At 50.1% G+C, this 10,681-nt stretch overlaps 2 protein-coding genes across 2 annotated transcripts; both read left to right on the forward strand.

The window, feature by feature from the left end:
• The first annotated feature begins 175 nt into the window (after nt 1-175).
• Nucleotides 176-8,857, forward strand: LOC6599387 (flocculation protein FLO11). Its single transcript, XM_026991276.1, has 6 exons — nt 176-451; nt 1,684-1,975; nt 2,301-4,191; nt 4,285-5,281; nt 7,365-7,538; nt 8,513-8,857. Exons 2-6 carry the CDS (start codon nt 1,702-1,704, stop codon nt 8,855-8,857), a joined length of 3,681 nt encoding a protein of 1,226 aa, XP_026847077.1. The 5' UTR covers nt 176-451; nt 1,684-1,701.
• Nucleotides 8,858-9,520: 663 nt separating this feature from the next.
• On the forward strand, nt 9,521-10,596 carry LOC113566315 (homeobox protein 13-like). The gene is made up of 2 exons (XM_026991418.1): nt 9,521-9,591; nt 10,064-10,596. The coding sequence occupies exons 1-2, from the start codon at nt 9,521-9,523 to the stop codon at nt 10,548-10,550; spliced, it is 558 nt and encodes a 185-aa protein (XP_026847219.1). The 3' UTR covers nt 10,551-10,596.
• The last annotated feature ends 85 nt before the right edge of the window (nt 10,597-10,681 follow it).

Below are 10,681 nucleotides of genomic sequence, written 5' to 3' on the forward strand. Positions count from 1 at the left end.
ACCCTGCAAGCGTTGGCTTTTCTTGGCCGTGTTGCCTGTGCCCACACCCTCTTTTTCGTTCCATTATGTAGAAACAGTGTAGTAACCGTGTACCGTGTAGAGTTTTTTCTCCATAAAGAAAAAAAACGCGGCTTAATGCAATTTTTCGATGCTCGTCTGCAAAACATGCATTTTTGATTAGGAAAAAGAAGGAGAGACAAGTGCAGTCAGACACACATACAGTGACAGTCGGACCACAATTGCAGTGCCGTGCGGGGTACGAAGAAAGTGCGCATTTCACACAAAATCGCCGTTCATTTAACCGACCTTATTGATAGTTATGTGCATACATACACGCATGTACACATACACGGGCTAGAAAAACCAACCACCATCGCACCGCAGCCGCAGCAGCCCCACCAACAAACAGCATCGCTCACCCACAGGAAGAGACGAGGAGGAGGAGGCAAATGTAAGAACTATTTGCTGTAAATTTCATTCATGAGCCGCCGCCGACGCCGCCACCGCCGCTGCTGCTGCTGCTTCTCATCAACAATAACTGTTTATGTGTGTAAAGAGCGCCCGGCTTCCCCATGGCTGCGGCCTAGGGCCCCTGTCTAATAGTTATTTTTTGTGTGTGTTTGTTGTCAAGTGCTATTTCTTGTTCCGCTTCCAGGGTTTTGTATGTCAGAGTTGGGTGCTCTCTATTTTTTTTTCTATTTCTAATTTTTTTGCAAAGCCTGCATATGCATGTATCCGTGTGTGTCTGTGTTTGTGTGTATAATTGCATTCTTGCAGCTCATGTTTTTTCTTCTGAAAAAAAATCGATAGCGCGTCGTCGGTTGTTTATTTAATGCATCGTCTGCAATTTCCAGCCCCTTTCTCTCGCTCTTTCTCTCTCTCTCTCTCCATCACACTCCCGCTGCAGCTGTAGCAGCTAGCAGCGCACCCCTTTTGGCTCAGCGCGCGCGCACACGCACACATCAACGCAGCCACAATGCACAGTTATACACAAACACACCAGCGGACCAGATAGCAATTCCAGTGATACGGGAAATTAAAAAATAATCTGTTTTTATCAGTGGTATGCAAAAGCCGAAGAACGAAGAGAACAATTCCAACAACCATTTTTGCCGTGGCCATAAAAAGAAAACAATTGGCCGTGGAGGGGTGGGGCTGCGAGGAGAGGGTTGGGGTTTAGGCAAAAAAGAGTTTTCCATTTTCTCGTTTCTTCTGCCTTGTGGCAGTTTTTTTAGCAGCGGAAATATTGGGGTTTCTTGTCTCGCGCCTTTGCTTCTTTTCTCCAACATTCTTACATTTTTGTTTTTGTTTTTGTGGCTTGGGTTGTGTTCGTTTGTTTTGTGTTAATGCAGAAAATAACGGTTAATCCAATTAAGCAAACTAAAACGAGAATCGTCGGCCAGGTCGAACTGTGGATGCCCTAACACACGGCTCGAAGCGAAGCTTCTCTCCCACTCTTCCAATGATGCACCCCGCTGGATGGGTGGAGGCCTATGCTCCGCTGCGGGCAGTGTAGCGCAGCTCCAGCTCGACGGCCAGTCCGTCGCAGTTCCAGTCTCAGTTTTGGTGGGTGCGCGGCCGGGTCAAGTCTTACATAGGAAACAGCAGTAGCAGCAGCGGCAGCCACAGAAGGGAGGACGTGAACCTCATATCATGCACTAATGCACATAATGCCATTTGCAGCGCTAAGGTCACCAGAGAATGGAGTCCCAACCGAAGCGGCCCTCGTTGCATTTAGTGGCAGAAGCTGGCACAGGATCAGGCGTGGGTGCTGCAGCCACAGCTGAGATGTCGGGCGCATTTTCCCCCACCTCGGGCTTCCTGCCGGACATGCCGCAGTGGAAGAAGGACCTGATACAGCGCCGCAAGACGAACGTGGCCCGCACCCAGGCGGCCGCCTCCCCCACAGCTACGTCCGATGCGGATGTGGCCTTGGGGGAAACAGGAGCAGGAGCAGGAGGAGGCGCCAGTGCAGGTGAGTGTTCGATGATGTCTCGCAGCTTACACAATCTGTGCATTAATTGTGATTGCAAACCGTTTGTTTTCTGTTTTTGTGGGTAAACAATAATTGCCAGCTGTTTGTTATCTAAAACGAAATCGGTAATTCCATTTGAATTAGCCGCGCTCAGCTATCGATTGCGCCTGAGTCAGCAGCAGCCCTGTGGTGTGTATCGATATGTGTGTGGCATATGGCGTGTGGTGTGTGTGTGCGCACGGGGTGGTGGGTTGGCCGGCAGCGGCAGAATCGAATCTGAAATTGATATGGAGATTATAGCCTCTTCTGGTCCACTTCTTTGCAGAACCGACTGCGACTGAGGCGACGATCACTAGTCAACCACAACAGAAGCCGCTGGCAAAGAGAAATGTAAGCCAGACAGCAGCAGCAACAGCAACAGCGACGGCAACAGCACATATACAAATGCAAACAGCGCTTAAGACTACACCAACAGAGGAAAAGTCTGAGAAATCTTTTATTGGAGGTCATCATACCCAACAGCAGCAGCAGCAGCAGCAACAAGGCAAAGACTCGTCAGCAGCGTTGGCCTTTTCAATTTCAGCTGAAACAACGTTTGGGCCACAAATACCAATACCAATACCAAAGCAGCGATCAAGTTTATTTAACACAAGAAGTCCATCAACAACAACAACAACAACAGCAACCAGCAGCAACAGCAACATCAGCAGCAGCTCCAGCAAGGAGCCAGAGATTCTAAATTTGGATCTCAGAGAGCGTGAGAGCGAGCAGCGGGAGCGGGAGCGAGAGCGAGAGAGCGAACGCGAGCCGGGAGAACAAGTTGACTCCATGGTGAGTTGCCGCTCTCGCGGCGGCGGTGGTGAAGTTGAAACTGGCACAGCGGCAGCAGCGACAACTGGAGCATTAACAGCTATCGACGCCAGCAGCGGCGCAGCGCCAACATCGTCGTCGTCAGCAAATCACTTGCAAACGAAACTTGGACAGACCGTTTCAGAAGGGGCTCCCAATCAGACGAGCTCCACCGCGAAAGAAAAAGAACTGCAGGTAGCCGCAGCAGCAGCACCAGCACCAGCACCAGCACAGTCGTTGGTTCTTGTTGATAATAAAAACGGTTCGAAGACAAAGCTCATTTCCGATAAATTGCAGAGCAATAAGTTTATAAAACAACAGCAAGAACAGCAACAGCAGCAGCAACAATTGTCGCCCACCAAATCAACGGTAAAACCGACAATGGTCGCCATGCAAGAAATGAAAAAGACAACAAAACAAAATGGCCAACATCGTCACATCGCGAAGAGCAGCAGCAGCCACAGCCACAGCGGCGACCCAGAGGCTGCCTCCGGAGTGGCCCTGCCGGAGCTGGTGGACACCGGCGAGGACCTGAGCTACGGCCCGGGGATCGTGTCGAAGCTGCGGTGCCGCTACCTCAGTCTGGCGCTGCGCGAGTCCCACCAGCAGAGCCAGAAGCAACGCCTGCAGCGCTCCACCAGCCTCAACACGCTCCTCGATCGCGACGACGATGAGGAGGAGATGAATGCCAATGCCGGTCTCGAAGTGGTCTCGACCCGGGCCAAATCCACACCGCCGCCGATACTGGGTGCGAAGCCGACGATGCTTGGCGGTGGCTACATCAAGGGCGCCCAGGCGCCTGTCCAGCGTCCCGTTAGTCTGGGCACCAATGGAACAACCCCCGCCCTGTTCCCGCTGAACACCGAAGATCCCACAAAGCCCACCAACGGAGGAGGAGGAGTGACCCGATCGCGGCACTTTAAGCGCGGCAATGAGGTAATGAAACGGGCCCGGTCCGTGGAGGCACTGCTCTGCGAGAAATCGCCGTGGAATACGCAAAGAGCCAGCTACCAGGCGACAAGCATGGCCATGGCCACGACACCACAAGCCGTCTCCCCGGGCGCCGCATCGCCCACCTGCGTCACCATCGAGGACAAGATCCACAATGCCCGCGAGCGACTGCACAGTGGCACGGACCCGGCGCCGCCCAAGCGCCTGACCTCCATTATCGACGACACCGAGCGCCCGCCCCCGGATCTGGTCAAGCAGACGCTGAAGATGTTCGAGGCGAGTGCCAATCGCCGGCCCCGCGCCACCCACCGCTCCAACGGAGTGGGCGGTGTGGCCAGCAAGGTGGCCAACTACAAGTCGATCCTCAAGGAGCAGCGCCCGACGGCACCCACCGTGGCCAGCACACCGCCATCCCTGTCCCGGCGTGAGCCCGGCCAGAGTGTGGGTTTTGCTGCCTCCACCCCCAAGCAGGCGCCACGCTCGGCATTGATCTCCGACAGCATCATCAGCAGCAGCAGCAGCAGCAGCACACCCCATCCCCATCCCCATCCCGATATCATTCCCCGGCAGCTGGCCAGCGTTGTGGACTCGCCCGTTTCCGCGCTGAGCCTCATGATGGGACGCATCAATCTGCAGGAAGCGGATGGCGAGTCAACGGTGGCGGCGTCAGCTGTGAATGAGAGCTTAGTCAGCGAGGCCAGAGCAGCGACGGCATCGGCGCCAAACAACGAAGCGAACTACGCATACGAGAATGAGAATGAGAATAATGCCAGGCACGATGTTGGCAACGATGGGGATGACGACAACACCACCAACGACAACAACCGCAACGACAGCAGCGACAACAATGGGCACGATGGCGATAATATGGGCGCGGCAGGCGATAAGCTTAAGCCCCCCACATGCACAGCAACGACGACGACGACGGCGACAGCGGCGGCAGGAGGAGCCCAGCGATCATTCGTTGCCACGATCGAGAGCGCGCACGTTCCCAGTGGAAGTAATAACGCAAGAAAACAACTGAACAACAGCGAGACGGGATCGGGATCGGGATCGGGATCTGGGATAACGACAACAACAACCAAACAGATTGGTGTGATACGGCCGCTCTTCAATAGCAGCAGCGGTACGACACAGCAGCTAACCAGTCGCGAGATCGAAAAGAATCGCATTAATGAGATGAAAAAGTCCTCGGCTCTGGCCAACGATGGCAGCTCCGGTGCGGGTTCGCCCATAACTAGTCTGGACACGGTGATAAATACGATACGGGATGGTAGCGAAACGGACGCGGCCACAGCCTCGCCCCTGTGGACACTACGCAAGCTGCGTCACGGCCATGCAGCCGGTAGCAATTCTGGTCATCATGCGGCAGGAACGGCGGCCACTTCCAGCCATTCCACGGAGAACACCTCGATGGTGTTCAATTTTTCCAAGAGCAGCAAAGAAGTGCCCGACTACATTGAAAGCGATGTTGTGATCTATAGGCGTAAACGGGAATTGCCAAAGGTGAGTGTGTGCGGGTGCAAATAGTACATTAGTGGGAGTGGGAGTGGGAATGAAAGTCCCGTGCTCTTTTGCATGATAGTACCAGGAAATGGGAGTGGGAGTGAGAGCAACAGAGGGTCGTCTCGTCTTCATTACCTTTCCCTTTTAATTGGAAAAAGCGTCCTCTCATTCCCTTGAACAGTGTCGCCTTATCAGAGCAGGTGTGTGCGTGTGTGTGTGTGGGTGCGTGGGTATGGAATGCGGCGCCCTTGCGGATTATTCATACTTAATTACTTTGTGAATTATTATTTTCTTGATAATAATTTGGTTGCTGTCCCCAATATCTTTTTGTTATTATGGTTTTATTTTTCCATTTGTTTGTCTGTTTTTTGCTGTTGTTTTTTTTTTGTGTCATACGGCAGCCATACCATATAAACAAACATACACAGACACAGACACACAGAGTCGCAATCGGGTAGAAGGGAAAAAGAGCAAAGCAGAAGCTTACACACACACAGCCAGCGATCATGCGCATTTCGAAAGTTCAACTAGGCAGAGCGAGAACAACAACAAAAGCTTTGTACCTCGGAGCTGGGATACTCTTTCCCAGCAGCGCAGCGGCGGCTCAAATGTTCTTTCTGGTTCCCAGGCGAACCATTGGTGTGTGTGCACACAGAATACATACACTCTTTGCACTCTTTCATTGATCTTCTGCCAAGAGTCAATTAGAATTTGCCTTGAATCTCTCATTCTCCGATCGATGGATATGTACACACATACATACATATGTCTATATAAGTATATATGTATATGGATGCATGTGTGATTTCCCAGACGTTTTTTCTTTGTTTAAAGCAAAATGCAAGTTTTGTCTCTCCTTCGTCCCTGGCTCCCAACTCCTCTCTCCACTCCATTCCATTCTTTTGCCTGCAGTTTTTGATTACATTGAGAAAGAAAAAAGTCAAAGTCTACGGTGGGGTGGAAGGGGGTGGGGGGGAGAGAAGGGAGAAAACCAGTTTTTATATCCATATGTACAACCACATAAAGATATTTCTACGTTTTGTTCTTTGCTTCCTGCAGCTGTCCCATGGAGACAAAGATTATGCTCAAGTACATACATATGTATATGTACATTATGTACATACATTCATACATATGTCTATATATAGTATATGCCTATACATACATATGTAGCTTTAGTTTTCAGAAGGAGCCTCTTTGAATGTCTCGACAGGGTCGGGCATGCAAGGCTTGAGACCTAAGGCTGCTGGAAAGAGCGACCGCACAGCTGTTTCTTTTGCAGCCATATTGCGATTGCCCTCTCTCTCGCTCTTCGCTGTTTTGCTCTCTCAGCTTTGACGGCGGCTTTAGCTTCCAGCTTCAGCTTGAATTGAGTTGAATTCTTCTTCCGCCCCGTTGCCCTCCCATTCCCTCCCTCACACCCAAATTTCCACCGGTTGCTGTTGTTGGCAAACCCGTTTAATGCCGTGTGCCGTTCCGTTCGCTCTCTCGCGCTTTGCCTCTGCCTCTGCCTCTGGCACTCAGCAATATTATTGGTGTCTTGTCTTCCATCCTTCTCGTCTCGTCTCTCTGGAAATGAACTCGATTTTTGTCAATTCTTTTTTGATGCCAGATTCTGTATGCCGCTGCCTTTGCGCTTGTTCTCTTTTGCTTTTGCTTTTTCCCTCTGCTGGCTGCACTGCATTTTATTATGCTTTGAAGTTTCGTTGTCTCTTTTTATCTGCTTTCGGAACTGCTTTTATCTCTTGTTTTTTTTTTTGGGGCCTGGCATATGGATTGAGGGGGTCGGTCGGCCACAGCCAGAAATGGGGCAAACGGGAATGGAAAGGAAATAAAACGGGGACGGTGACAGGGACAGGGACAGGGACACAGTGGGACGGGAAGGGAATGGAAGGCCAAAGCCATTAAGGCATCATCCATCCATATGTATATTCCGCAGGGCATGAATCACATAATGATGATGAAGCTTTCCATGAATTTCACTTTTTGAACTCATTTTCATATATGTATATGTATATATTTATTTCTTTGTTTCTTTCTCTTGTTTTTCCCCGCCCCCTACCCCTCTCTGCCGCCACAACAGCCAAATGAACCCGGCTTCGTGTTGCTGGGCGATCTATCGGTGGAGACCTCCACGGACACGGACTACGACGACTACTCCCTGTGCCCGCCCTCGCCGTGCGACGTGGAGTTCGAGAATGCCAACATTGTGATCGATGGCAAGTCCAGCATACGCCAGAAACCCAAAGAGTCAACGGTGAGTACACCTCGTCTCCCCGTCCCGACGAGATCTGTGATCTGTCGATGAAGTCATATCCTAGATATACCCGCACAAATATAGCAAGTGAGTGAGTGAATCAAACCCTCGGGAGCAGGGGACTCCCGTCTTGCATAAGGATTGTCCATGATTTGGCATAGATCGAGACTAGTAGCACACACAAGATCCATGACTCAATTGCGGTATCAGAGGCCCCCGACCAAAAGATACCATTGGTTCTTTCTTTTTCCAATTCAGTTTCCTATTTTTGTTTTGTTTTACCCTGAATGTGGGATAAGATAAGATTATTTTCCATATACGTATTACGTATACATACATAGAGTGTGGTGAGGGGTCGGTTGGGGGTGCTATACAAATGCGGTATTTGTTTTCTATCGAGTGAGAAAATTGGAAACCAAAATGGAATTCCTCCACGAATTTTGAACGGGTCGAAGGAACACAAAGCATAGCCAAAGCAGAGCAGAGCAGAGCAGACGACGATAAGACCGGTCTACGAAACGGGAATTTATGCTGTAGCCAGTGTCATGCTCTCCCTCTCCCTCTCCCTCTTACTCTCACTGTAGACTCCTTATCGGTTATCTGCCATTAATCAAACTGCATTAGTTTTGGGCTTTAGTTTCTTTGGGATTTGGTTTACTTTTTGTTTTATTTTCAATATTTTCCGGGTGCGTTTCATCAAATGTGACTGATATGATGGTCGCTCGGCCCACGGCCCAGTTCTTGTTCTTTAGACACATGTTCACAGAAATTGTAGGAAATGTGAAACCATTTTTTGTGCGGCTACCCCCCGATAAGGAATGTAATGTCATTGCTGACTCACTAATTGGGGATCGATAAGGGTTTATAAGCGGATGAGTAATGTCGCAACGCTGTAACATACGCCTGTGTGTGTGTGTCATCCTTTTTTTCGGTTTTCGATCTGATGTGACTAATCCCTTTGTATCCTTGTACAGTTTCGCGTGCAGTTTAACGATACGTTGACGTCCACCTTCGAGTACCCATCAGAGGCATCGATGATCGTCGACGATCCGCCCTATGCCGATCCCTTTTCCCATGTCAGCAAGCATCACCAGCTGCTGTTGGCCGAACAGATGCAGCTGCTCCAGCACCAGCAGCAGGTGCAACAGCAACAGCAGCAGCAGCAGCAGCATCATCATGTTACTGTGGACGAGATCATTGAGCTTCCCACATCGACGGTGGGACACAATAACAAATCTGGCAGCGGAGCCGGTGGAGGCGGCGGCGGCGGCGGCGGCGGCGGGGGCAATATGCTGGGGAATTTACCGTTGGGTAAGTAATATCGGAACGGATTGGATATCAACGGATATCTACCCATACGATCCCGATATGTATATGTGTATATGCGTGTTTGTGTGTATGCGTGTGTGTGTGTGTGTGTGGCATGCAATAAAAAAACCTAATGGAATGGAGAATGGCTTGCTGTCTATCTATCTCTATCACACACACACACTCTCTCTCTCTCTCTCTCTCTCTCTCTCTCTATCTTTCTTTCTCTCTCTCTGTCTGTTTTTTGTACTCTTTGTTTGTCTCTCTTTCTCTCACTCTGTCTCTCTTTTTTGCCTGCCTTGCCTTTTGCCTGCGTCTCTGTCTTGTCCTTAAATTTGATTTTTAAAAGCTGTGCTCTTGCGTTTTTTTCTCTCTTTTATACTATCCATCTATCAAACATTATCATCTGTGCATCAATCATACGTATGTATGTCCTTGTATATATCCTTTGTGTTCTTCTACCCTCATTTTATTTGGTTTTGTTTTTTTAGTTAGCGGGAAAGAATCGGGGGGTATCTCACCCACCAGAATCCACCAGGAATGATCTGTGTTTTGTGCAATTTCCAGATAAACCACCACCACCCAATCAGACGATCTGTGACTCTGTCACCGTATCCGTCTCCGTCTCAGTACCACCATCAGGTGGTGGTAGTAGGGCACCTGCCATTCGGACAATGGGCAAAGGCTGCTGGCCGAAGCTCCGTGTCCTTGGCGCAAAATTTCGCAAACTAACAAGACACATCAGGTGGGTGTAGAGAAGAGCCACCCTTTTTGTTTAGCTACAAGCTACCAGATACCAAATACCAAATACCAGATACCAAATACCAGATACCAAATACCAGATACAGTTCCAAGTTCTAGCTGCAAGTTCAAGCAGATGCCAGCACCCGTACCTGCCCCCTAGACCATACCCCAGCTATATCTCTCTCTCTTTCTCTCTCAGCCTCTTCATAGACCAAAAGCACAGCCCCCTCTCTTTCTCTCTGTGCAAAAACCCCCCCAAAAAAAACCAATGCTAAAAAAAACCAAACAAAACTCAAAAAAGTACTCGAAAAAAGGCAAGGGCATTCAATTTCGCCTCACGCATATTTTGCAGATTACCCAAGTTTAGGGAGGGGTATTATCTTGCAACAGTCGCCACAACAGCAACAGCAGGAGGAGAAGGAGGAGGAGCAGCAACAGGAGGAGGAACAGCCGGAACAGCAGGATCAGGAGGAACAGCAGGAACAGCAGGAGAAGGAGGAGAAACAGCTGGAGTTGGAGCATCAGGAACCAGAGCAGCAGCAGCAGGAACCAAAAACAACAGCAGAATCACGGCCGCGATCAAAAGCCGAAATCAAGCTCCAGCAGCACCCGCAGCAACAGTTCCAGGCGCAGCGTAGGGCACGGCCATCGGTTCTACTGAAGCCGCAGTATGCCTGCTTCCTGCAGAACGAGACAAAGCTGAAACAGCCACCGCCTGCGATTGCATTCAAGCCCAGGAAGGCGGCCTCCTTCTCAATAGGAAACCATCATCAGCAGAGTAATTATGAAATACCCGCTAGCAGAAACAGAACCACAGCCGCCAGGAGTGGAAGCCAGTGCAGCAGCGATGCCACACAGTCGCGTCGTCGCCCGAGTCTGCCGTCATCGCTAGCTTTACCCAATGCCAGTACAGCCCTGCTCCAGGCACGCATACCGGGCACCACGCTCTACTATGTCTGAACCAAAAGCGAATCGACAGAAACCAGAACCAAAAAAAAACTCAACACAAAACAAAAACAAAAAAACAAAAAATGCAAAATACATGCTCCACACGCCTCCAAGCCTCCAAGCCTCCAAGCTTCCAAACTCCG

The sequence above is a fragment of the Drosophila persimilis genome, unplaced genomic scaffold (genome assembly GCF_003286085.1).
Source record: "Drosophila persimilis strain 14011-0111.01,24,50 unplaced genomic scaffold, DperRS2 tig00000663-arrow-arrow-pilon, whole genome shotgun sequence".
Classification (NCBI taxonomy): domain Eukaryota; kingdom Metazoa; phylum Arthropoda; class Insecta; order Diptera; family Drosophilidae; genus Drosophila; species Drosophila persimilis.